The following is a 27,505-nucleotide window of genomic DNA, read 5'->3' as shown; positions in this document are numbered from 1 at the left end:
TTATTGGTAGTAATCCGGGGGCATTGGTCAAAACAGAAATCAGATAGAGAATACAAGTGAATAAGACAAAACCACAATTAAGATGCATAAATCACTTTTATAAAGAAAATATTCATCGCCTTCCTCACTTTTGACTCGATTGCAATGACTCCCTTTGACTGAGCAGTTCATCTTGTATCTTTAAATGTAGCCTATTTTTGTCACTCGATCTTTGATTTTTAAATATTTTCAGCACCAACTCTATATTGCTTTAATCAAGTTACATCACATGTATACAAGCGCAAACTGTCAGTCTTATTGTTTTTGTTGGTACATCTCAATCAAGATAGCCCTTTTTTGTCCATTTCCGTTGGTGCTGAAAATATGTAGTCATATTTCTATGTACTGTTCTCTGGGCTGCATACATGTGAAAACATGACAATCCAATTTTGGAAGAAGAGTGCACACGTAAAACTAGGCCCAGTCACTACAACCAATGTTGAGCACATGTCCAAAAATGAGAATGTTAATTTGATGTCAACTATGCATATAGAAAAATAAAAGCCAATGTTCATATCACACCTCTCGTCAGCGGTCCTGTTGGATTACACAAAGACTCACAAAAAAAAAGTCACACATACAAACATAATTGCACAGCCTTCTCAATGTGTAAAAATAGATTGAACACAGTTGTTAGTACATGGAAGAAATTGCTTTCAAGAGGACGGTTTATGGATCGTTTTCAGGATGCAAAAATGTGGTTACATCTGATATAGATTTATACATATTTCTCCATTCTATACATTTGCTATAAAACAGTCATGGCTTAAATTAACAGGTCTAAAATGTCACTTTAAGTTTCCTGTGTATGTTTCACCGAAAGGGAAAAAAATACATGTATATATCCAGCAAAGCAGCCCAATTTTCACCGTTTGCTTGCAAGACTCAGCAGGTAGCACAAATGACGAGATTCAATTAAAGTACCATTGAGGGCGTGAGTAATGAAGAGCAGTACATTCTTACAAATACAAGGCCCACTGTTCATTATTTTCCAATCTGATTTTAGTGCACAGGAGAGGGTTGCCTAGGATCACTTGCCTCTTCAAGGCTCTTTTAGGGAGTAACATGTGGTCATTATCCAACAGCACTGCAGGTACGAAACTAGCCGAGCTTGTAACACAACAGATAAGGCTCTGGTACAGAGCGTCACCCTTGGTCTTGAGTCCACAAGTGGGATCTCTTGCTCCAATGCAAACAGATTATTTTACATCTCGTGGCAGGGTTTTCCAACACTGCATGTTACATGGATTGGATGGTTGTAGGAATTGCCTGCTTGCTCAGTTTTCCTCTGTTCTACACATCATACAGTGTGTGTGTGGACCCTTGACACATACTGCATATCCTCTTTACGCTTGACACATACTGCATATCCCAGTTACGGTGTTTTTTCTTTATTTCAACGCTGATATAGTTTGCTCAGTTCCTGGGTCGGCGGGCATAATGACAAGACTGTTACGGCACAGTCTTCACCCTTTGTAACGCAAAAAATAACTATGTTGAGCACACTGGGACATTAATCGACAGGAATTTTGTCCACTAATTCCAGCGAGGGCTGCTCACTCTTCTCCAGCAGCTCATTCTTTTCTGACTCCTGCAGCTGCTGCCGTCGCTGCACCTCAGCTTTCAGGTTCTCTAGATCTTTTTGGCTGAAAGAAACAACGTATCAATCCTCTAATTTCCAAAAGCAATTCAGAAATTAGTTAAAAGGCTGTCAGATGAGTATTTTTCTCTTAAGTTTATAATATTTTTCTTGGTTGTGTACATACCTTAGAGGGATAAAAATGATGCCATTGATGATGTTGAGTTGTTCCAGGATGTGGGGCATGCTTGGAGCAGTGAACTAATCAACAAGATGAGGAGAAAAAAAGCATTGCTTAGAGTTTCTTATCAATGAGACAAAAACAGACAGTTCCTCAAAGTCACCTTAAGGGGCATGATGCTGGCACTGGAGCCATTTTTGTAGATCTCATTCATTGTTCTTTGCAGAGCCACAGCCTGTTGGGTGAGGCACTTCAGGTACTCTGAGCTTTCCTTGGTTTTCTCGTGAGCCTCGCCCATCTGCGCATAACACGTATTTAATACGGAGCCATCCAAATAAGGAACTGTAGAGCAGAGATCTCTAATACCTGGTTCTTGTAAATCGTGTAGCCATCCTTTTCATGCTGTAGCGCCGAGCGGAACTCCGCTTTGCTTTCGTAAACCCTAGCAGTAAGATGATGGCTGGACAGAAAAACAAAGACTGTCTCACCACCGTATATGAAACCATATGAATGTAAATAAGTGATATTATCAGTCCCCACCTGAGCGCTACTTTGAGTGACCGTGATCCATGGTACTTTGAGTTGATGGCCAGAGCGTTCTCCAAGAATCTCAGAGATAAATCGTACTCCATCACGCTGTGCAGTACCAAGCCGATGTTACTCTGAAAACAACAATAACAGTTGTATAACCTGCTCAAAGTTGGACATTGGAGGCAGAACTTAACTTTTTTTTATTAGTTATACCCCACTGAGCTGACTCAGTCACCTGAGACATTTAAAATACTTCAACAATACATTTACAAATCTATATAATGAGATTTGACCGCCAAACTCTGTCATTTGTGTTAAATTACATTGTTATAGTAGCACATACTTGACCACCTCGGGATAGAACATTTGACATCAGCTTCTTGGCCTGCATACCCCAGCAAAAGTGGTTCGAAGTACAAATGACAATTTTATTTTTATTGTGATCATTTTTAGAATTAGAGATCTTATTTGTTACACACAAACTACATGGCTAATCATTGAAATTATTGGAGTAATGGCAAGAGCCCATTTAATGGGGGGGCATCTGAAAACTGGTGCAAATTTAATAATTTGATGTCATTCCACTTAAAGTGGGGCCAGATAGGACTGAGCAAATTGCTCTAGTTCAGTGGTTCTTAACCGGGGGTGCGAGAATGCTTCCTAGGGGGTGCGAGGATACCCTGGGGGAAATTTACAATTTTTCGGGGATAATGGTCAGGTAACCAAAAAAAGTGAAAGATTCTGGAAATGAAGAAGTCATTGTGTTAATTGGCATTAGGGATAATGCTAATTAAGCTGTAAAGTAAACCAATTATTATTATAATAATTATTTAGGGTTAAAGTTAGGTTAGGGGTGCGAGAACTGGTTGGTGAATTGAATGGGGTGCGAACAAGGAAAAAGGTTAAGAACCACTGCTCGAGTTGATGGCAATACACAGCCATGCATGTCAGGAATTTTTCCTTTGCGTAGGTCTGCACTCTCTAACTTTTGATGTACTCAATTTGTGAGGTACCAATCCTGAATATCCATCTTGGACAAAACCAATCAACATTGTTGCTTCAGGTAGAACTTACATCTAACAGTGCCATCTCCGGGTGGTCTTCACCGCACACCAGCAGCATGAGGTATCGAGCTCTGTAAAGCAGCTTCAATGCCGTGGACAGCTGTCCATTAGCAAAGCAGTACAAAGCCAAATGCATCTGGGGAGCAAAAAAAGTAGAGCAATTTAAGACAAGTATGGCACCAGCAGAACAACTTTCAACAACAGACAGGACAACTTACATATTCTTGAATTGTGTTGGGGTGTTCGATGCCGAGAACTCTTTCGCTCATGAGAACAGCCTTTTGTTGGTTGCTGAGTGCCTGCAGACAAGTAGGAGAAGGTCATTTAGAAAGTAAAATCAATAGGACACAAATGTGAAAATGTTTGCTAATTTAGTTGCTACACCGCTTAGAAGCCCAATGCATCACAACACAGTCTAAAAAGCAATGATTCCTTTTAAAGCAGGTCACAAACTGAGCCTTCTTTCTATACCTTTTCATTTCTAAAGATGTAATAAAAGTCATACGCTTACATATGGAATTGCCAAAATTTAGAGGCGCCTCTATAGACACTCGAATTGGTCTTGGGAAGGGTATGGCCCCTGAATTGGGACACAGTTGTTGTGATTCATTTAATTGCCAGTGTATACCTCAGCGTGGTCCCCCATGATGTAATTAAGGCGAGCTAAGAGGCGCAGGCAGGCACAAATCTCCACGTGCATTGCGCCATATACGTTGTTGAAAAGGTTGAGGGCCTCATTGATCAGCTCACACCCCTCCTTCAAAAATCCTAGAAAGTCCAAAAAAAAAAAGAAGAGTTTTTAATCATAATATAAAGACATAGCTCTAGGCAACTACAATGTACCCAACTACAATCAGGCATGCTAAAATCATTTTAAACACAGGCTGCCCACCTCCCCCCCCCAAAAAATATTTCATAGTCTAATAGACCAATGTTCAAATCAACAAATGTTTTTCTTTCCAGGGTAATAAATGACATTCACTACCAAGTCATAACTTCAAATGTATATTGAGATACAACGTTTGATTTGTTAGAAAACAATTACAACATAGTCCAGATAAAACTATGAACAAAACCTGATGCAATAAACAAAATGTATCGATGAATCTTGGTGTGAACCAGGTGCAAGGAGTAAAGTGGGTCTTACCTTGCTGGACCTTGGCCTGCCCACTCTGGAAAAAGTGGAAGGCATCTGAGGCTTTGGGGTTGACGTGTTTTACAACAGGGAAAATATTAAGGATGTCCTCCTCTGTAAAGGTGGGCTTGTGGCGACTGTCAAAGTGATACTCCTTGATCAGAATCTGGAGAGCAGACCAAAATGTTAAAACGTTATAAAGACTTTTTTAGAGGGAGAAACGAAAACCTACCTGGATGCCTGTTTTGATTGATATTTCTCTGAGCAAAGTGATTTTCTGAAGGCTGTATTTCTCCACCACCTGGTCCACATTTTCACTGCGGAAGCGAGGAGATGATTTAATCATGATGTCTTCACTCAGGTAGGACACACCCAAATTAGTTGTTACCATTGAATGGTGAAGTGATAGTAGCTCCGCGCCTCCGAGGAGATGTTCTTCCACAACTCGCCGGGCGTTAGGCTGGCCCATGCTGTGTTGTCGCCACTTCCAGGAATCTTGTTGCGCCGCTTGCGGCTTTTGCGGCGCGACACAAGCTCGTCGGCCGGTAGGTGTCCAATGGCATCCGGGAAGGAACTCAAGAAGCAGTTTAGGAAATGGCTTACAGCGGCAGAGAGAGCTGACAGCTCCACACCCTTCACGAGGAAAACAAAAACAAATATATGATTTTAAAGTTTTTTTTTTTTTGTCAAAACAACAACTGCAAAACTGCTAAAACTACTATTTCGAAAGAATGCCACCAACCTGGAGGTACGTCTTGAAAATATGTTTTGCACATCTGGTGATCAGTTCAATGATTCCTATTCTCTAAAGATGAAAAAGGAAAAAATGGTTCAATGGTAACCATCAAATCCAGTTACAGAGGATATGAAAGAAAAATATTTTCACACACAAGCATGTGTGACTGGGCATACTTTGAAAAAGTAACTTTGTTACTCTACTGATTACTTTAGATTAAACTGATTTTTGCTAGTTATACTCAGCAGCTGATCCTACCCTAAAAATGGCAGGTTTTGTCAATACTTGATTGTGTAAGCATCCGTAATGTCTAAGAATATTTATTAAAAAAATAAATAAAAAAAATAAAAAAGGACTGACTTTTTTCAACTTTCCAAATTGTTTTTATCTAAAAAAAAAAAACATTTCGGGATTTCACTTAACAAAAAGGAGCCACTAAATTTTACTTGTCTCTCTAGACTTGACTCGCTATAGGCTGTATTATTGTCTGCAGAAGAATTTTGCTGTATTAGCTCCCCTGCAACATTTTTAATCCCAGTCCCACATTAAATCTGCTTCATCTCTTACACCATGTGATTATTCGTATGTCAATGCAAAGTATTTGCAAGTGCTACAAGTGCTACAATATTAGACCTACATAGATGTGTTCCAGCTGGGATCTGGCAGGAGTCTTGTCCACAAACTCCAGTACGGTGCCCAAGTAGCGTAAATTGATGCCTCGCTGGTGCAAGGCCTCTGTCAGAGTGGCTCCATCCATGGGCAGAGCACTTTGGTCCAAACAGTCTTTAACCTAGTCAGAACATACATCATTCAGACTTGACCTCTAAAAGAAATCTAAACAAAGTAAGTGACTACAGTTCATAGTATCACTCACCAGTGATGGAATCTGGCAGGAAACAAGGAAGGCAGCACAATCTTTGAGTAACTGCTTTTGCTTCTGGATGTCTTCTGCGCTGTCGTCTGGGAAACGCACTCCTGGTTCAACAACACGCATTAACTATTAACAGCCAAGGAGGTAAAATAGATGGAGTAGCCTCCTGACAGCATGATGGAACAAGTCAGTGAACTGCAACTACAGTGAGTTGCATCTGAGCAAACAAATTAATAAAAGGCATGAATTGCACTATAAAGCCAAAATAAATAATTGTGGATTGACATAATTCAACAAATTAAACATACTGTCCGATCTTACCTGGAGAGAAGATATCAGGGTTGAAGCGGATGTCAAAAGACGTATTGCTGATGGAGCCAACTGCCTTGCAGGCATTGAGGACGACCTCACGGCTTTTGGGGTCTGTTTGAAAACGACGAGTAAAAATATTGGTCAGTGAGGTGAAATGTCAATTTGATATTATTTTGTCAATCAATCTGTACATTAAACACAACATGCAAACAACACTGTGGTGTATCAGTGCAAACTCAACCCCACTTAAGAAAGGAAAAGTGTCAACATGCACATTATACAGGACGAAGTGAACAAATCAGACATCCAAAGACATTTGGACATTTTAAGTGGTACTACACAGTAAGAGTATGATTGGTTTTAGTTATTTCACTCAGCAGGCTGGAAAAGTGACAGGGATTGAGGGCCAACACTCTTTCGCCATGCAGGCTGAGGACTGAGCAGGCACAGCTACTCAGGTGGATTGAAGCTGCTTAGAAAAAAAGTGAAGGGATGTTCTTTCCGACACTCATAACACCAAAACTACTTCTCTCATTGCGACTATCCACCAGAGTAGCTGTCCCAGCCTTTGAGATTTTTAGACGTACCAATACCAGATCCATCTTCGGCAACTAAGGTCTCCGCTAGCTCTTTGGCCTGAGCTAATCCTGGAATACTTTCCTCAAGCACCTTACCCTCCAGTGGGCTCTTGCACTCCCCATTCTGTGCTGCTGTCGGCTCCAAAGGACCATTTGTGGCCTTTGAAGGTGTTTCCTCCCCATCAGTCCCAATGAGGCCGCTGTCCGTTTGGACCGGGCCATCTGTAGAACCTAGCGTGCTTGAATCTGAAGCTGCGGTTTGCGTTGCATCAGCATTGGTCTCTGTTTGGGACGTTTGAGTGATGGCTGGGGTTTTTTCGTTCCTGTTGGCATCCTTGTTAGCTTTCTGTTGCATGAGTTGAAGTGCAGCCATCTTCATAAAGAGAAGGTATCTAAGAAGGGACATAATCCACTATTATTGCAGGTATGGTGTGTTACTGAACAGCAGAAGCGAGGACAAACACTAACCTGTGCTCAACAAAGGCCTCAATGAGTTCTTGGCGAAGGCAGGCGAGGCGGTGGCGGTGCTGGCGGGGGTAACCCTGACGCTGACACTCTGGCGCTAACTCCTCTCCCTCCACAGGAAGGAAGTTGAGGTCAGGCGGGAAGGTGCGAAGAAGGTCCAGAATATAGTGACGGCCATCATTTCCGATGATGCCCTTACATTCGACCGATGAGCAAAGCTCCACAGCCTCGTTCTTCTCGTTGAGCACATTGTACCTCTGGACCTGAGAGGACAACCCAGAACAGGTGATCGTTAAAATGAGGTATTGCATTATCGCCCATTAGGTTATCGGTCTTTATAATATTGACTATATAAATGTAGGTACTTGTGGATGTGGACACTGAGAAATAAATTGTGTCTAAATAAGCTGTTTTGAGCAAACATTTGTGCTACTGACTTTGAGGGGCCTGCTGGTCTTGGCCAGAAGCTCAAGGTATTTGCTGTGGGTCACAACTGTCTTTCCAAAGTCAATGGAGCCATAGATGACGCTCTGCTCCTGCTCGCGTTCCAGGATGCCAGGGATGATTGACTGGGCGGTGACACGGTAGCCTCGGTAATCCACCACCACTGTGCCCAGTGTGTAGAGTCCCTCCACATCCACTGCCCCATAAGCTCTCACGCCATTCAAGTCATTGGTGGGTGCGGCATGGGCGGCGGCGTCCCCGCCCAGCTCACGATAATGGTCCCGCACGTCAAAGCCCGGGCTGAAGAAAATGTTGTTCCAGATGAACATCTGCATGTGCGTTTCGTCACCGGGATTGATGGCCATTACGTTTCCGTCGATGACTGCCATGGCGCCGCGTGTGGCCGCTGCTGCAAAGTCGCTGTGGACCTGCAAAGAGAAGAAAATTGAGAAGAATTTTAGACAAAACAGTGGCAGTGGTCATTTATTTACGATTAAGGTGTGACGATGTCCTCATTTATACATATTTTTTCTAACTATCCTGTTTACACAAACAATTTAACTGTATATTCAGCCTAATGAGATCCAAGAACCTGTTTCCTGGGCAAATGTTTGTGTGTGTGTGTGGTGGTGATGGTGGGGTAATGTGACTTTTCAGAATGGTGAAATTGGAAAAATTAGCCTAATATGTATCCTTGGTAAATAAAACAATCTCGATGATACAATTCATGCAGTACAATAGTACCTTGAAAATAGCCCGTTCCCTTAACAGGCGGTCAGGCAGATTCTTCCTAGGAAGCTCTCTTGTCGTCTGCAGCTCCTCATTCCAATCTCTAGTCTGAAGATAAGCAAAAACGAGTTGTTAAATGAATACATCTGTACATTTCAACCAAAATGGGACATTAATGTTTCATAAAGGCAGAAATCATTATATGAGACTCCTGTAGGATCTCAAGAGTAAGCATATCTTATGCCCACTTGCACACAGAGCGGTGCAACCGTACAATCATGAACAAATTACAGACCCTCACCCACACAACTTTGAAAAAATAACTAACTCGTTCTAATCATATCATGAAACAGCAGCTTAAGGCGGCATGTACATTGTATTTAACCACAAACAATATACTGTAACTGTCAAGGGAAAAAAGTGATTGTCCTAGCCTCTGCAGCAGAAGAAACAGGCGAGAATGAAGAGGAGTGTGTGGATATTTGAGAGACAGCTGGCAATGATAGTCCCATTCATTGACTGCACTTGTTTGGCACGCTCAAACATGGCCAATAAAAATTCTTGAATCTTGAATCTCATCAACACACATGCTCCACACTTTGTCTTCCAGCTATTTCTAAAGCATTACTGTATTGGTGCAGCTTGGCAGCAATCAGCTGGATCTGGCTTAGTAACCAGAAAAGATTACGGGACACAACATGACCCTTTTTTGTTTGCTGTTATAGTTGACGTTGTGACGCTAATCACCTGCAATTCAAATTCCAAATCAAATCACAGCTTACTGACGACAGTCAGCTACCCTTGAAAAGTAGTTGCAGAACCCTGCAACACTACACAACAGTTGCGTCACATTCAGTCTCGCAGTAAGCAGCAGGTCTAATGTTGTGACAAACTAGTAGCCGTACCTGTCCTGGTATGTGCTCTTCATAACCTAAACGGGAAGTGTAGGCGTCCTCGGCTCGAACACAGTCCATTGCATGGTCGACCTGTGGTGACGTCCAGCTATACACCTGGAAAGGTGTGGCTATTCGCTCAAACGGATGCCTCTGGACCCTGCATTGTAAAAGACAATTACATCAAGAATGGGGATTTTCTCATGTCAACCACCAGATGAGATGTCGGAAATGTCACCTTTTCCTTTGCAGGGCAGTGAAGTTCTTCTTAAAGGCAGGGCTGATTTGGCTCAGTAGTTCAACCAGAGAATGGCTTAAGAAACTAGGGTTGGCTGGTTTGGGGTTGAAGGTGTAGGTTGTCGACCTGAACAACACGGACACAAACATGAGCAAGTAAACTAGTGTAAAGTGATTTTGTGGAAAGACCAAGGTTCTACCTAGCATACATTCTGGCCTACAAATGTAATCGACCTAATTTATGTGACTGAACTCTTTGGTATCCCAAGATTAGGAGAATGACACAGCAAAATAGATAACGTTGCATGCTTTTCAATCACTACTTCCAACATACTCCTCTGTTGTATAAACGCTAAGGAACCGATGTGCAATCTTATGAGGTGATACAAGGTCTGTACTAAATATTATGACTTTAAAAAGAAAAAAGCGTTCATTGACCGATAAATGTACACCTAGTAGCAATGTTTCTCACAGTGGTTATTATACCGTGTCACAATGAAATTTTTATTTTTGCTATACCTCTCTATATCATTCAGTCCAGCTGTACACTGGAAGCAAAATAATGTTTACTTAATCTCACCAAGTTGACGAAATCTTACAGGTCATTTAATCATAATGGTGACTCTAATGTTGTGGCTGCTGAATATCGTCTTTCCATTTAGAATGAGGAAAGATTTGTGGAGAATGTTCTAACCGAAGAAAGTACTTGACTGTTAACTGCAGCAAATGGCTCCATATGAGCCACTAAGCATTAGGTTACTAGAAATGAGAGAAGTTGACTAACTGGTTGAGGTAGAAGCCGCGTGTTGAGGCAGTGACACTGACATGGCGCTCTTCTACTGTCACGATGTAAAGGTACATGAGGTCGCCATGCATCTTCCTGTTGCCGGGGGGAGGATTCCAGCCACTCATGGTCAGGACCTTCAGGCACTGCAGAGGCTGTTTGGGAAGACAAGTGGGTCCACATTTTGTTCAACTGCAACAAATGGTATTACACTGGAAGTGTGCACAAGAGAGTCACAGCATGCTTGAAAACCAAAACCTCATCGTGGAAATTGGGTTTTACCTTCCATTCCTTGTTTTGTGGCTGGATAGGTATTAGAGGGCGCTCTTTACTGCCAGGGAGAATGTGTTCTGGGGGAGTGCAGTCAATCTGCTCCAGCTCGCTGCCCTTCTTCTTCCGCTTGCCACTATCTGCAGTTAAAAAAATACAACCCATGTCCACATTGCACATCAGACAAGGGTGCAGAGTCTACTACAGGATGCTGCAGCAATCTCAAGGTACCTCCAAGGTCTCCATCTGTGAAAATACTTAGGAAGGAAAGAGAGTTGCAGTCCACTCCGTTGTAGGCATCTGACGGGTCCAGACTCTTCAACAGGTCTCGGATGTGACGCACGTGGATCCGTGCTTCACGCACAGTGTACGGCTCTAAACAAGCACAGATAACAAAAAAAGTGGATCGGAATGGTTTGTCTGGGCTTGACGAATTGTCCTCAATAGAACTTTGTGGCCGATCATTAACATTTGGACTGCTCTGTCAGCTCCCATGCATCAAAGGACTTTCTATTCATGAGACAGCCACTGCAGATGCTTATCACGCTGACCTTCCACCACTTTGAGCAGCGAGCCTTCCTGTAGACCTTCAATGGACTTGAGCTCAGCAAAGTTGGCCAACACGTTTCCGTCCAGCTGCAGCGAGAAACAGGTACGGTGGCAGGCATCCTCTCTGTCAATCAACACCTGATGGATCTCCTGCACCATCTCCTGAGGAGACACCTGAGGACAAAGAGGAGGAAGAGGAGATGGGAAGATAAGGGGGAAAAAAAACGATGACGACGCATGTCTGTTTTATTTCTTGTGTACCTGGAGATCAAAGGGCTCGGTACCGGGTGCCTGGATCTTAACGGTGAAACCCGTGTCCTGGATGACGATCACCTCCTGCTCGCTGGAGTCGTCGCCTCCGTTCACTTCACTGTGACTGTCCCTCTTTGCCTCCAATCCATCCGTGTGCTCATGTGCATCTCCACCATTCACCATGACTGTTTCTGCACAGAAAAGCAGAGGCAAAACTCACTCATTTAGTTTCGGAGGAGCGCAAACAAAATTCTGTCACGCTGCAACCTCCAGACTATTGAACCACATGACTGGCTGATGTCCTGCCAAGCAATTGCGTCAGCAACAATAGCACAAAAGCTGTTTAGTTTGAATGAATGGAACTATTTTGGCCAAGACATTTTCATTCAATAAATGCCACTTTTAAGCATTATACTGTCGGTACAATACATTTGTATTTACATAGAGTCAGTTTACTTTCATGCTTGCGTCATGGATCACAGCGTGCATGACGTCACACATGTTTGCAACAGCCAAGTTTGGAAAGTAAACGTCCATTGACGAATAGGAGATTGACGGGTAAACGTTTTTTACTACGAGTCTAAATTTGCAACTCCTACCACTGCACAAATCATTATTATCTCCTCAAGTAAAAGTGACAATAAAAGTAAAGGCTGTGGAAATTGAGCAGCAGGACTAAGTAGTATACCGAGGGATTTATGCATTAGGGATTCAGCTGCTGTCAAGTGTGTGTGCGCGCACGTCCTTGCTCACCGTCAAGGGCAACACGGCGTCAGGGTTGCTAAGATAGGGGGTGGGGCTTCATAAACTAGACCCTGACCGACACTGGCAACAAATGAAGAAAGGGGGGAGTTGCAGTCACAGGACAGAGCAGCCAGCAGCCAGGCTGTGAATACCAAACAACAGCTTCACGCCAGTTTAAACTGTCCAAAACTAAGAGTAGGTGCCACAACATATTTAATATACCTGAGCTAAAAGACCTTAAAGAGCTCAAACACAGCTGCAGCTGTAACAAATGTGCTATATAAATAAAGTTATGCTGTATTGTATACATATTACGCATATTCTCTTTGAGTGTGAGATGCCTGAAGTTGTCCGACTTCAACGAGACCCTCTTCCACACTTACCCATTGAAAAACATACTTGAAGAATAAATTTGTTGATGGCAAAAAACGGTTTGATTCCAGGTGACGGACATATATATAAATATCCACTGCAGCAAATGAGTTAATTCAGATGCGGCATCTATTAAATTGGAGGCTACTAACTGTGGAAATGTCATTTCAACATACAACATAACTTGTTTGTCAAAGAATAACTGAATTCCAGTTCAAAGCAGGGAATGTATCACGCCTGGGAGCACAAAAATAGTCTGTGTCCTGTTCCAGGCAAAAATAGGAGGTCATGGCAAAGGGATAAATTGAACATTAATCTGGCAGAGAAGCAGCCAAGTAGCAAAAACATGACTATAAATGTGCACAGCTCTACTATGAGGCGCTTACAAAAATGAGAAATGTATCAAGTCCAAGGCCTGAGACATGAGGACCCTGGCAGCTCCCATGACGTCATCCAAAAGGAGGACAACCATGAAAAACAACATAAAGGCCTTATCAGAATCAGCTTTATTGGCCAAGTTTGTGCATGCCAAACAAGGAATTTGACTCTGGTTGATCTCAGCCTCTGTACAACATTTAAGTGATTAACAACATTCAGGTGACTAACAACAGTTAAGTGGCAAGAGCCAAATATGATTGCCCAGTGATGTCTCTGAAACTCTGAGTGGTGTGAGTTCATCAGAGCGACAGCCTGGGTAGTTCGAAAAGACCGTGACCTGGGTGAGCAGGGTCTGTAGAGATGTTACTTGCACGTTTCCTGGTCCTGGATAGATGGGAGGTTGCTCCCGATTACAATAACACAGACAGGAAGCGTGATGATTTGGTTGTACAGGATGAGCTTGTGAGCAGAGGAATAGTGCGAGGGTGTCTGTGATTCTCGGGATTAACCCAGTCACCCTTCACCCGTTTCGGCAGCATTAAAGCCGCAGAGGGTCATGCTTGACCGGTGCAACATTCTGGTCCCGCAACACCGTTTAGGTCCTATTCTTCATCCATAGAATGAGCCACAGATGGGCATCAATTGACCTGAATGTGAGACGTTACATTTTAGAGAGGAAGATAAAATTGTGCCCTCAATTTGGATTGCAAAACAAGGACCATAAATGTCTTCTGCTTGTAAAACACGTGCATGCCTGTATTAAAAGCGACATTAAGAGTTCATTTAGAGTAATGCTATTTTTTATTTACAACAAAAAAATGCATCTTTCTTTTTTATCTATGCCAGTGACAAGCACAACAATTTAATGCTCTTTTACTAGATGGCACAGGATACAACTAACAAGTGTATGGACATGTTACCACTCACACTGTTCAAATAAACAGGCCTAGATTCATCCGATGAGTGATGATCTACTTTTACCTAGCACATGATTCTGCCTCACAAGTGTTCTAAACCAGTGTCCCCAATCGTCAGCGCACGGCCCGGTACACAGCTGGTACCAGATCTAATAAAGCCGTGCCATTCTGCACGATAATCATTTTTCCTTCAATAATAAAGTTGTAAAAATCGAGAGAAGACAGAATCAAAATCACGATTATTTAGATTAATCGTCCAGCCCTAGATGAGGAACAATTGTTGCATCAGTCCATTGCGGGATGGTATGTTTATTAGAGGAATTCGTTAAGGATCAAATACGGTATTGTCCTCAAATTAATGTTGGTTTGCAGTAACGCAGCAGCTCGGCTTTTATCTAAAAAAAAAAAAAAAAAAAAAACATACATAACTGCATTAAATGTGTCTTTCATTTCAGTACAGCTGTTATTTTCAAATTGCCACGAGACCATTGATACCAATCCCAGCAATAATGTGGATCTTTAAAATGTCAATCGATACATTATCACACCGGTCGAGTGGTTGACACGTTGGAAGGAGTTTTCTTGTCAAACGAGACGAATGCCACATGACTACTACGCAGGCTACGGTGACTTGCTTGCCAAGTTGTGTAACTTTTTTCTCGGCTGACTGCCATCCTCGGCTCGGTGTCAATCGAGCAACATGAACACCGTGCTTCGGCTTCATCAAGAACGGCTCCACGTTTCAACGTCAGTACTCACCAGCTTGTCTCGTTAGAAGCGTAACCTTCCCTTTCACAATGAACGCACCTTCATGACTTTTACTATGTAAGCAACGGCTTCCGCTTCCCGGGCCAGAGGGACACTCGACTTCATCCCCACCGGTGGGGGAGGATCGCAAGTCGGGAGCGCGTTTCGACAGGCTCATGGGTGCTTTGATGTCTTAACAATGAGTCATCTTGGACTATTATTCACTAGAGTAAATAATCAAGTGTGAGATGCAGTCCAAAACGAAAGGGAAACACATTTAAGGGATAAGGTTTGGAGAGTGACCCCCGTGTTTGTGTCGAAAGTGTGCGACGCCACTGAAGGTGACCTTCAGTATCATATACGTCACTACGAGTTTGCGCGAAACGTTTCCAACTTCGGATAGTTTGCATTTTCGGTTTTCAAATGAAAAGCAACTTTATACGATTACTACATGCACGCACAAGCTGTGTAATAATGTTTCCACTAGCATGGCTAAAGCGCTTGACAGCGGGCCAAATGTTAGCATTCCGGCTAAACTGTTTAGGTTGGTTACTTGTGCATCGGCGTCCATTGACACGTACTATCCCTATAACAGACTTACGAAAATAGTCTGCTTTTGTATATTGCTTTAAAAAATAAAAAACAAATGAAACATTCTACCGTTAGCATGTAATACAGGTGTAACACTAGCCATTTAACATGACAAAGAAGGTAGAGGTGAAGCGAGGCAAACATAAATGCAAGGAGCATACTGTTTACGCGTATATGAAACAGATATGACATCTCACCACAGCTACACGACTCCTTTAAATGCGCCCTGCTGCTCTCGTGGGCGTCCTGAGCACCATCCCCGGCTTCCTCCGCAGCAACATCAGCCGGACTGCAGCCGGGCGCAGAAGCCGGGGTGTCGTCCGTCTTGCTCACCATGGTCAAAAAGACTAAACAGGCGATCTGACAGTGTTGGAGAAGAGCTATTTACGAGTCGGCTTGGCTTGGTGTGCTTTTGGGCCAGTTGGCAATCTGCATGCGCATGAGACGGGCTTACAAAAACAAGTGCGATAGGAAGGACAGAGATGTATGGATCACACGTGCTTTTCTCCTTTCCTCCTTTGACCTCTTTGCCTTTGCCTCGCTTGGCCCCGCCCACTGACCGAGGCTACTACGGAGAGTCACACGTAACAAATCTCTAACACTTATGTATGGATGACCGAAATTGACCAAATTAATTCAATAACAACACAATGAAACTTTATTTAAATTAGCATGAATTAATTAAATGATACATTGATTAATTAATCATGAAATTGAATAATAAATAAATCAACAAATAATTACTCTTGTTCTTTTGTGTTACTACATAAGACGTTTTGAGGTTCTCATTATTTAATCATTGTAATTATATAAGTGTTGTAGAGATTTTTGTTTGTGTATTGTTAATTATGAAGAAATAAGGTGCCTGATTCTGACACATGTCTTTAAGAATGTTTATACTCATGGTACTGAGATGTCAACAGTGTATTCAGCCAACCATGTCTCTCCCTAATCTCCTTTCTTTCTGATTCACATCAGTCTTTTATAACTTGACTTGAATTTAGGGATAAATACCAAGAACATAGCAAAGGCATTCTCCAAAACAGAATCAAAAAAACTTTTATCATCTGCCTACTTCCCTAATTTGCTCACTCCCCAAGACAAGTGAGAGGTTGTTCTTATCACAATCTGAAGGACAAATATTTAGGTTTTCATTCAGTACTGCTTTCTTTGTATCAAATACTGTATGAATACAATGTTCTTGCTCCAGGGGCACTTCTAACAAAGATAGCAACATGCTAAAAGTACACTTTGATGGTTGCTCTACGTATGTAATTAATTATGTTACTGATGAGTGAAACATGCAAAGTACTTTCAGGTAACACTTATTGGATGCTTACTTAGGTAATCATGCACCAATTAACTCTCCATGATAATTGAACACATCTACCATTTTATTATGCCGATATTAGTGATATGCAATTTGCAATTCATCTTTTCTATTGGATCTCATTAGATGGCCTCACACAAACTAACCAGCAAGTGCATTATAAATCATTCAAAACAAACAGACTGGAAGGTCTCGTTTTTTATTTATTATTTTATTTTTACAGTGCATCCTACAAGACTGATGCAGGTGTCAGTTCACCCTAGGACATGGACAACATTAGGAGGAACTCCTCCTTTGTGGTTGATGGTATTGAGCACACATCAAATAGTGCATCACCGGCAGGAGCTGGATGGTGCCGCTAAGCATTGACTGAAATTGTTCTAATAACTCCACACTGAATAAAAAGATGGAAGACACTTTCTCTGGCTGGGGGAAGTGAAGATATATTGCAGCAAATTGAGGATTAATGATTTAAAATAAGAATAATGAAAATAATTAATTATAAGGGCACTCGCTTCGGTAAGCTCGCTTTGGCTCATTCCTGTGACTCACTCTGAAGCACAGACGCAAAACAAGTATGTTAAAGCTGAATATGTATAAATCCTGAATAGGACCTACTCTACTGAAGTGCTACAACAAGCTCCAACTAGATGGATAAAGAGCTTAATCTACCTGATGTTTTGTTTTAGATACTCTGAGTTTAACAGTCTTAATTTAATATCAACCTGTAGAGCAAAATTGTACCAAGTTGTAAGAAAGACAAATGAACCAGAATAGTGCACCCAGTTTTGCTATGATGGCTTACCATTTGGGACAAGGGTTTTAGCTGGCATTCTATCCTGACCGTCATGTGTGGCATAAACCCATGCCCATATGTTTATTGCCGCCACTCATGCAGCACATTATCAGTCCTCCCATGGTCAGTCTGTTTATCAGATCAACAGAATCTTACAAAAGTCAAACAATGAGGCATTAAGCATGAAGCGAATGGAGACAATAGTAATTAAATATGAACATACTACATAGTCTGTAAAACAGCTGTCACAACCTATAGATTATATATAAATATAGGAATACATTGCTCTACTGAAGACAAAACAAAATATTCAAATTTTATATCTGATGTCTGATGAGTTAAGCATCACACTTCTCATCACAAAAAAATAGTTTTTAAAAGCAGGACCCAGTCACATTAATTACAAAGAGGGAAAAATGTGAAACTATAAACTTCATTAGATTCTTTCATAGAAAATAAAACACATGGTTTGCTGTTTGAAAAGGCAGCCATTATAATGGAGCTCTGAATGTAAAACAGAAAAAAAAAATACTGACAGAAGAAATATTCATAGTTTGCTTATTGTATTCAGCTCGCTCATTTTTATACATAGGGATTTCTTCTTATTCTTGCATAACTAATAAAATTCTGTGCAAAGCTCGTGTCTTTACTGACAATCTCCCTGCACATGTTGATACTGCTACAGTATTTTTGAGTTAGTACTATACACTTTGAAAATGTTACAACCACACCACCAACTTAAAAAAAGCCCTCACTTAACCAGCAGTCACGTTCTTATTGGTCCGTTTTTCCTGAGATGTAAATAAAAGGAAGTTTCTCGAGCTGATTAGTTGCCTCTAGTGTTTTTGTTTGGAACACAGAATGTGATGAGTGATTCAGGGTTGAATAACAACTGGGCAACTGTTTATACAAAGCAATTCATGTATCAAGCACACAGTTTAAAAAAACACATTTAAGAGGAATCGGTTAAAAAAAAACGTTTCGTATTTCTAATTCAGTCTCATAAAATTTCGATTAAAATGCACAGTGTATTCCTTAATTCAAACATTTCCTGCCTGACAAATTACACTTGTCAAAATGTAACAACCGTCTAGAGTGAGTTTAATTGAGTCATTAAAGAATGGACCGTTTGGTCTTAATGTATTTTTGTGTGAGGACCGTATAAATAGTAAGTACCATTCCTCACAGATATTTAGCCACTATCTCCCAATTTAAATACAGAACAATTACTACAGATATAGTTGTATGAAATTAAGACAAGTTCAACATTTCTGTTGATCTGCGATCATCCATAGATGGATGGACTCACACAGACACAAACAGACAGTTTCATCTGTGGCTCTCGTCTTGATGTCACACAAACACAGTGAGGGGCTGATTTATGGTTCACCTTGAAAGGTTACAGTTGGTCGTAACCAAACAAAAAAAGCTCGTCGTTCACCCAACATGGCTGTTGCTCTTAAGGCCCCACAGTACACAAGCGACACCCATGTAAACACATCATTCTAGTCGATTCAAAGACTGACTTAAAGTGACACGTACTGAGTTTTGTACAGTGTTGTAGTCCATAACATTAAAAATGGTCTCCAGCAGAGGTGGGCAAACTTTTGATCTCAGGGGACACGGTTGATATTGAACAGATACATGGCTCAGGTCATTTGGAGATGAGGTGAAAAAAAAAAGGGGGGTTGAAATTATAATGAGAAATTAAAAGGATGAATGGATATAATAAAAGCATGATTGTTTAACTATGAATATATTAAAATCATCTAATAAATTAATAAAAATATGTTACTAATATGTTACATATTTCATATATTTTGTTTTGAATGTTTAACTATGAATATATTAAAATCCTCTAATAAATGAATAAAAATATGTTACTAATATGTTACATATTTTATTATTTACAAGAAATTTTACAACCCATTCTTTAATTATGTGACATTAATGTGATATCCAATATGACAAGGAGTCTTTACAATGTAAATGGACTGAAGAACGTGACAGGCCATATGTGGCCCCCAGGCCATAGTTTGCCCACCCCTGGTCTGCAGTGTAATTTAGTCAAGGTGCAGAATGACAAAAGTGTTGACAGAAACGAAAAAGATCAGTCCTTTGCTAATCTGCCTGTGCCTCAGCAGCAGGGGGCGCTGCGGTTGCAGACATCAGTACATCTTTTTCAGGCACCACTACTCCTTTTTGAGCCACTTCCTCCTCATCCCCCAGTTCCACACCAAGCAGAGGTGGTCTCTGTGTTAGCATTTGCTTGGAGCGCACTTGGAGCCTCCAGGGATGAAGAAAGAGGGCGGGGTCCGGCATGGCTGCGGGCTCCGCGGGGCCCGTCACTTTCTCCATGGGCACACATTCCCGGGCGCGCTCCATTCGTGAGGAAGCTCTTGTGCTCTTGCGTTTGGGTTTGACCACAGGAGAGGAGTTGGAGGCTCCCGGGAGCAATTGCTGGGGGGAGATGTGTTCGGTGCCGTGCTGAGCACCCTGACCGGATGCTCTGGTCAGGAGCGCATGCCTCTGCTGCAGTCGCTGGTGATGCAGCTTCTGCTTGGCAGCGTGCAGCTGGAAGGAAAGGTACGCCGCCGCCTCTGTCTGTTTCTGCAGCTCCGTGTTCAAGATGGTGGAGCAGTGGCTGCGTCGTTTGAGCTCCTCCAGGAAGTGGCGCTCTTTTTCTTTCAGATTAGCTCGAAGGGCTCCCACCAACGCGCCTTTGTGACTCAGCTCCTTACGAATTTCTCCTATGGTGCATTCCTGCTCACACACACGGTCTTCTACATCCCTGCAGCGAATCTCCAACAGTTCCTCTTCCTCTTGTATTTCTAACACAAAGACAAAAGAGTCATGTCGAATTGTTAATTCATTTTGCTTTGACTTGCGGGCAAAAATGTCCGATTGGAGCACTGAATGGTGACAGTGAACTCAAGTGTTGTGTTTAATTATTTCATTTTATCATATCGTATTGATTCTTATGTATTGGTGGATGCTGGAACACACCATTGGCATTTCCATTCATTTCAACTGGAAACAATTATTTGAGATACAAGTAAATTTTGCAGAATGGTTGCGGAATGAATTAAACTCATCTCAAGGAACCACTGTATGTTGTTGATATATGTAGACATGGGGCAATAATGTGTATGACCACTCGATAATTTATGCTTACCTGGCACCAATACCTAAAAATAAAACATAGTTGGACTCAAGCAGTGTATACGAAAAGTTCATTCAGTTGGATCTGATACATATTGTCTCGAGAGACACAGTGCCTGCAGCGTCCTCTCCACACAATTTTAAAGCTGACAACACTATATTATTTTTACTTGCTTGCTCTGTATACAACCTTTGCACCTTTCATTGCTGTCAAACCCTCAGAGGCAAAGGAGGGCGGTGCACGTAAAAAGCGGAGTCAGAACTGGGCCTCCAGGCTGACTGAGCAAAGCTGGTCAAAGGAGGGGATTACATCCTTTGAGGCTAGTGCTCATGCCTCAACGGCAGAAATAGGTCAGTATCTTTGTAGGGGAGAATCCCAAGGGTGGGGAGACAACTGGTCATTCCTCAAGCAAAAATACACAACCTGGATAAGACGTAAATATAAGAGAAAAAAAGAGAATGGATGCACTCTTAATGTGATTTAGTATGATACTCCTGATATTCCTGGACATAGACTCTCTCTTCTGTATTCCAGGAAAGCTCCTCAAACATTGAATCTCAGGTTTGCTGTCGCCCATCATCACCACACCCAGGTTGAGCTTGTACATAATACTTGAGAGTTCATAATGTGATCTTCATATCACCCTGAACTCTTCTCCCCTCCATCCCGTCTGCCGCCTTTTTGCTTCCTTTTAATCGCTCGCTACCTCCCCTTTCTTTGCATCTCACGAGCTCTCACTGCCTACTTCTGCTTCCTCGCGCTGTCTGCTGTAAACAGACACCTCCCATGGGACCACAAGGGGAGATGATAGCTGAGGGGAAAAAAAGAGGACGGATCAATTTTCCTGGGTGGGAGGAGAAAGCACTCTTTTGATGGATAGGCACATAACCTGCCTTGGAAAAAGAGATGGCGCTAATGGCTGCGTAATGCAGCTACACGGGCGCTGCCCGCTTATTGACTCCTCTGTCTTTCGCTCACTGTGACAAAATGGTGCACATCTCTAAATTGAGGCTACAATAAAAACATCCAGCAGGGACAGCATATTGTGTTCCAGGACAGTGTGTCTTTGCAAGAGTTTTTGTTATCCCCACTGCCCTAATAAAGCCGCTACGCATTTGCTCTTTTCATTTCAGATTATTGGGTCAGCTCCTATTAAAGCATTTACAGGCTATGTGAAAAGAAAGGAAGGTTTGTGAGGAAAGTGTCGGAGAAGGAAAGAGAGCAAGAGGGAGAGGGTGAGAGAGAGAGAGAGAGAGAGAGAGAGAGAGAGAGAGAGAGAGAGAGAGAGAGAGAGAGAGAGAGAGAGAGTGAGAGAGAGAGAGAGAGAGAGAGAGAGAGAGAGAGAGAGAGAGAGAGAGAGAGAGAGAGAGAGAGAGAGAGAGAGAGAGAGAGTCCCTGGGGGATGGGGAAGAGGCAAGGATTTAGGCGTGTTGCTGATACTGCATTAGGGGTTGTGCTTGGATATGGACGAAACGGAGATCTCAAAGAGATGTAGGTTACCATACTGTAATAAATGTACTATGAGGGATTACATTTATCTTTCAACGTACCTATTTGGCTTCGACCCAGAGGTTTCACTTTCAGATCATTGGTTAACTCTGAAAAGCAGAAAAGATACAGGTTTAAGAAATACAGTAATTATTTTGGGTTGTCAAGTTTGAGCCAAAAGATCTCATCAAACTCACAGTGACATTTCAAGAAGCTTTAATAATTTCTTAATAAATGAACCAATGCTGGATGCTATTGCAAACTACATTTCCATGTGTTCATACATAATTAATGAAGCTAAATTTGAGACTTTGCATTAAAGAATGACTGGTCAAGTTACATTACTTTGTCAAAACTGTCTTCACTGCTGTCAGAAATACAGCGTGCTGCAGCTTTATGAGTATTGCTCTCTCTGAAATCAATATGTAGTACTTAAAGAAAAATGGCTGCCTATGCACTCTTACTGTCTGTGCACAATGTTTATTGACAGAAGGCGAGTGACACAAAGCAATGTAATTAAAAGCAAATTCAGCCAGGTTCAATTGTAGTTTGTTCAAATCCTTTTTACAAAGGCATTGACATTTACTATTTTCTATGCTTGCACTCTTTGTGGAAAAGAAATTGACAAGGTGTCCAAATATACAGTGTGCCATTTCATAGTCAATTCAGGAACACTGTATATTGAATGTTTACGCTGTCCACTAGGGATACATGATTATGGCCAAAATGATGATCACAATTACTGATCATATTAGGGAAAATATCTGGATTTTTATTGCAATACTTTTCAATGCAGCAAAAAACTTTAAAACAAATTAACAATTCATAAAATAAAAAATAAGTTGACTGAGTAAATTCCAATTTACCAAGGACTGACTGAATATATATGCTATGATCTTCTTTACTATCACAAGACCAGCCAACAAAACATCCTTTTCTCTCACTTGTTATTTCGGCAGCTTAATGAAGCCTCAATCACGTGCTTGCCCTCTGGTGGTTAGCTGACTTACTGGTTGAGAAAATGCTTGATAAGATATGCGGCAGAAATACTAGTATTAGTAAAATCAGGTAATTATAATCATGTCTGCTGAAATTGTGATTACAATTCAAATTGGATTCATTGTGCAGCCCAACCGGTCAAATCAGTCTGATTTGTAAATTGGAGTGTTAAACTACAAAGCTAAATAGAACATAGATTTTTGGATTAAAAGCATGACTGTCACTGACCTTTTTGGCCAGCTCATCCTTATTTCATCCTGTAAACATCTGGGACCCTTTGGGTGGATTATATCTGATGCTCACCAAATACTCTGACTAATGCTCTGTGCCTTTGAGGATTATGGATGGAGTCAAGCAGCACATTATTCTGCAAGTGTGTGATTTAGCTGTCTTTTCAGAAGATTTTCATTGGTGTTTGACGGCATGCCTCATGCAGCTTTAATTATCTAGTTATTCTAAATGACTGCTGTGCCCCATTTCAAGGCCCAAGAAACAGACTAAATTGCTATTTTAACACATGGTAGGTGGCAACATCAGGCGTACCTGCACAATCCAATCCTGCTGCTGTATCAACAATCTTGCTATTACTAATATAATAATACTCAGTTTGAGAGTTATGAACTTAATCTAATGTTTATTGTTGTGGTTGCATCATACAAAAGCTTTAACTCATAGGTGTCAAACTCAAGGCCCGGGGGCCAGATACGGCTCGCCATATCATTTTATGTGGCCCGCGAAGACAAATTTTGCATCGACTTTGTGTCATTACTAAAATTACAAATGATCTTCACTTTTACAAAAATAAAGATATTGCTTACTATTCTTTTTTTTTTTAAACATTTGAACAGTTTTTACTAGTCGCTGATTTCAAAACTAGTTATTCACCAGTTTGTTTTGTAGCCTATACTGTATATAGAAGACGTCGACAATCGGCTTCACTGCTTTGCTCCTCTAATAGCATCACAGTAGGCTCACATACATGACCATGCAGCTGGAAAAGGAAAAGGGAAGAATATGGGACGTGAGACAGAAGGAATGAGGGATATTATGGAGATTACTAACTGCCATCAGACAGTAGTAGTTCAGCATGTAAGTGGTGTTCCAAGTGGTGGATCAATGTATGGAGATTGGGATTGGTAGTTGGAGGTGTGGCTCAAATGGAGGCGCCCCTGAGGAAAAAAACGGCTGTTTAACCTTCTACATTTTGATGCAAACGCAGTTAAAGGCGCAAATCAGGTAGTTATTCATTTTTCGAGCCATCTGAGCTTCTTTCATACTGTTCAGAGCTTTATAACTCTTACAGGAACAAACTGAACTTTACTGTACTCGAGCTTGCCAACATCGGCAAAAGCTCTCTATATCATGACAATGAGACACCAATGAATTGTGTTTTCAGGGACATAGAGGTACGTGCCTCTGCCAGAAGAGCGAGCCAACATTCCTACACTCTAATACAGCGGGATTCAGATCACCCTCATAGTGCCCTTTAGGAAGCTGGCAGAAAGCACTCGTTGAAGCAAAGACCACAAACGATTATTGTTTCAAATTCTTCAAGATCTAGTCCGTTCTTCAAGTGTCGTGTCCCACGGAAACATTAGCTCTATGTGTCTCACATTGCAGGATGTTTTATTTGCTGTAAAATAGCCCTTCTGTCTCATGTTACTGCTGAAAAAAGTCCATAATTGCAAAATATGATCATTTTTCTGATCATGCTGTGTTTGGTTTGGAAAAATCTGCCATATGCTGTATATGGTTACGAACTAAGACGCACTTATGGTAGTTAATGTGGATAAAGGAGTGACTGTTTGGATGAAGCAAAGACAATAAATTATTGAAGTGGTAGTAAAGTTAGTGTTGGTGTTAGCTGGATTTGATCAAATGAACTGCATAGATCCATACCCGGTAAGCCATAATGATGTCATCTCCGGGAATTGCAGAGTGACATCACCGTGTTGTCATTGTCTGACATTGATTTATGTCAAAAGGACAGTTATGATCCTGGCCTACAGCGGGTAGTAAGCATTTGCCACAACTGTAGAATTTATGGATATATGAATGGATAGATGTATATCTGTCATTACACTAATAGTTATCTGCAAATTAATTAGAGATTGGATGTTGGACAATGTTTGGTGCTCTCGTCACTAGAAAATACCATATGGTTTACTTTGTAAATAATACTATCAAAATGGAGAAGCCAATTGCAAATCAGGCAATGAAAATTAATACGTCAAAGGTGGCACGCATAAAAAAATGAAAGTAAAAGTAGTACTGATTCAACTGCTGTGCCTAAGTAAAAGTAAAAAAGTACAAACATTATGAACACCTTTTTTACATTCTGACTTCATCCATGAAGGTTGAAAAAAATAACAAGCAGATTTTAATAAAGTGAGGAGTAGATTGTACAGGCATTTGCTTTCCACAGTAGGTAATAAAAGTACAAATTCATCAGAAAAAAATACTCAAGCAAAGTACGTTGTGAAAGAAAATCTAGTGAAGTACAGTAATGAAGTGCTTCCCACCACCGCTTAAAAAGAAAAAGCTGAATCATAATTTGATGCATCCATTTTTAATAAGCCACTTACCCGTGCATCGTCTCTGCAGGGCAAGAATCTCCTTGTGAAGCCCGTGGAGCAAAGTGAGGTGCTCCTGTCTGAGGAACACCACGCTCCTCTCCACGCTCTCCAACTGCCGGGCCACTTTGCTATCTTCAGCCATGGCTGGCTTTGCACTCGTGGGTAGGTGAGGGTCCAAGGTGGGGGTCACTGAGATGGGACTAGGTTTGAAAGTTGGAAGCTTTCCATGGGAAGTTGTGGGGAATGTATGGGAAACAAAAGAAATTTACAAAATTGAACGTTGGCTCTTAAGAGGAAACTGAAACATATAACGCTGAGAAATGAGAATTAAAAAAAACAGATTTCATGCAAGTGCAGTGGTATCTTATATGATAAGAGTTACAAGCCGTCGCTTGGTAAATTTTTTGAAATACGAGACTACTTTATATATGTTGCCGCTCGAATGCCCTCTCGTACGGGCAAGGAGAGCAACCAATTTTGCATGAAAGCTGTCTATGACAAGACCAAATTGCGTTTCTTATTTTACTCACAATTTCAAGTTAATCCCCATTAATTTCCATCATTGTCATGGAAAGTTTCCAATTTGGAATATTTCCGAAATCCTGCGGTTTTCCACTCCTTTGCAATTCTCAATGGGACGCACATTTTATGGATGTGCAACCCTGTGGAGCTCCAGAAGGGCTTTCAAAGACGTCATCACCACAGAAGTTCTTATTGAGGTTCTGCCCTAAGGAGGAAAAGAAATTAACACTGGATTCAGCTGGACAGAAAAATCATAACTGGGTGTTTCTTTTTTAAACTTACCTTTAATGTAAAGTATTCAAGACAATAGACCGCCAAGGCACATAAATATGCTGCTCTCCAGCGTCGATTTTGCAAGCTGCATTCTTCATGCGGCTCCAGTGAACATGAAGCAGTCTCAAAGTGTCGACAGTGCTCAATTGCGGCTGTACATAATAACCAAACATGGCTCCCCCTCCAACACGGCGACTGCTTCGTTTCTATCGAGCACCGTGGCACCCAGCGTTAACATGCGCAACATCCTTCTGACGCCCCCGGTGTGAGGCGTCAAACTGCTGGGGATGGATGGATGATGCGCGCTGCTGCGGGGGGGGTAGAAGGAGGGGCGACAATTGGACTCCGTGATGAGATCACGCGAGAACAGACATCGGACCACGGAGGCGACGTAGCAGCTGATTGGAGAGATCCAAACACGCCAAGCTATCACATGGGGGGCACACAAAACATACTTCCTAATTGTGATTTAACCAAGGCACATATTTTACACTACCAAAGTATTACTCCACACCTAATAACAATGCATTAAAATGAGTACTGAAATAATACTGGTCAGTTATATATTTAAATCTGAGATTACTTTAAGTGCCCTTTTTTCCAGCACATCAAATTTTGACATATCCTCATTTTAGTTTTTAAATTTAAACTATAAAAGCTTGTGGAACACACTGCGTTGTAATTTACAGCTATGACGTTTCAGGAAAAAAAACTCAACAATCCACCTGATGCTGATCCTTCGTAAATATTATTTAACCCTAGTAATATTACTAATGGTTTGTCCAAACACCTGCACATTTTATAGTGTGCAGTTTTGTTTTGGTGTGGGTAGTAAACCTCCGTGTATGTGCCAAGGATGAAAATTACACGTTGATTGTGACACTGCATTTCCCCCTTGTGGATATAATACGAATTGCAGCACCTGCCTCATTATTTACAGTACATAAGAAGATAAGGAAA

At 41.4% G+C, this 27,505-nt stretch overlaps 2 protein-coding genes and 1 long non-coding RNA gene across 5 annotated transcripts; 1 reads left to right on the top strand and 2 right to left on the bottom strand.

Annotated features, from left to right (window-relative positions):
* Nucleotides 1–77: 77 nt before the first annotated feature.
* On the bottom strand, nucleotides 78–15,935 carry cluha (clustered mitochondria (cluA/CLU1) homolog a). Of its 3 annotated transcripts, none has more exons than XM_037267822.1 (27): nucleotides 15,596–15,935; nucleotides 11,659–11,840; nucleotides 11,400–11,571; nucleotides 11,080–11,223; nucleotides 10,861–10,988; nucleotides 10,579–10,733; nucleotides 9,796–9,921; nucleotides 9,570–9,717; nucleotides 8,680–8,772; nucleotides 7,929–8,363; nucleotides 7,495–7,754; nucleotides 7,036–7,418; nucleotides 6,458–6,559; nucleotides 6,140–6,240; nucleotides 5,903–6,055; nucleotides 5,272–5,334; nucleotides 4,918–5,162; nucleotides 4,762–4,846; nucleotides 4,542–4,695; nucleotides 4,023–4,162; nucleotides 3,613–3,693; nucleotides 3,405–3,530; nucleotides 2,340–2,461; nucleotides 2,166–2,259; nucleotides 1,963–2,097; nucleotides 1,806–1,879; nucleotides 78–1,685 (listed from the first exon to the last, which is right to left on the bottom strand). In XM_037267822.1, the coding sequence occupies exons 1-27, from the start codon at nucleotides 15,732–15,734 to the stop codon at nucleotides 1,553–1,555; spliced, it is 4,173 nt and encodes a 1,390-aa protein (XP_037123717.1). In that variant the 5' UTR covers nucleotides 15,735–15,935; the 3' UTR covers nucleotides 78–1,552. The 3 variants fall into 3 exon arrangements, with proteins under 3 accessions (XP_037123717.1, XP_037123716.1, XP_037123718.1); XM_037267821.1 differs by lacking the exon at nucleotides 15,596–15,935 and adding an exon at nucleotides 14,820–14,992; XM_037267823.1 differs by lacking the exon at nucleotides 15,596–15,935 and adding an exon at nucleotides 14,820–14,992 and having other exon boundaries at nucleotides 7,123–7,418.
* A 973-nt stretch (nucleotides 15,936–16,908) lies between these two features.
* Nucleotides 16,909–26,852, bottom strand: si:dkey-54n8.4 (coiled-coil domain-containing protein 92). The gene is made up of 5 exons (XM_037267827.1): nucleotides 26,555–26,852; nucleotides 26,281–26,477; nucleotides 25,760–25,970; nucleotides 22,238–22,285; nucleotides 16,909–20,355 (listed from the first exon to the last, which is right to left on the bottom strand). The coding sequence occupies exons 3-5, from the start codon at nucleotides 25,890–25,892 to the stop codon at nucleotides 19,646–19,648; spliced, it is 891 nt and encodes a 296-aa protein (XP_037123722.1). The 5' UTR covers nucleotides 25,893–25,970; nucleotides 26,281–26,477; nucleotides 26,555–26,852; the 3' UTR covers nucleotides 16,909–19,645.
* On the top strand, nucleotides 19,999–21,806 carry LOC119132497. Its single transcript, XR_005099890.1, has 2 exons — nucleotides 19,999–20,110; nucleotides 20,216–21,806. It is a non-coding gene; the product is annotated as an uncharacterized LOC119132497 (long non-coding RNA).
* Nucleotides 26,853–27,505: the final 653 nt, after the last annotated feature.

The sequence above is a fragment of the Syngnathus acus genome, chromosome 13 (genome assembly GCF_901709675.1).
Source record: "Syngnathus acus chromosome 13, fSynAcu1.2, whole genome shotgun sequence".
Lineage (NCBI taxonomy): Eukaryota > Metazoa > Chordata > Actinopteri > Syngnathiformes > Syngnathidae > Syngnathus > Syngnathus acus.
Note: the sequence above shows the minus strand (reverse complement) of the source record. Positions and strands in the feature narration are given on the sequence as shown.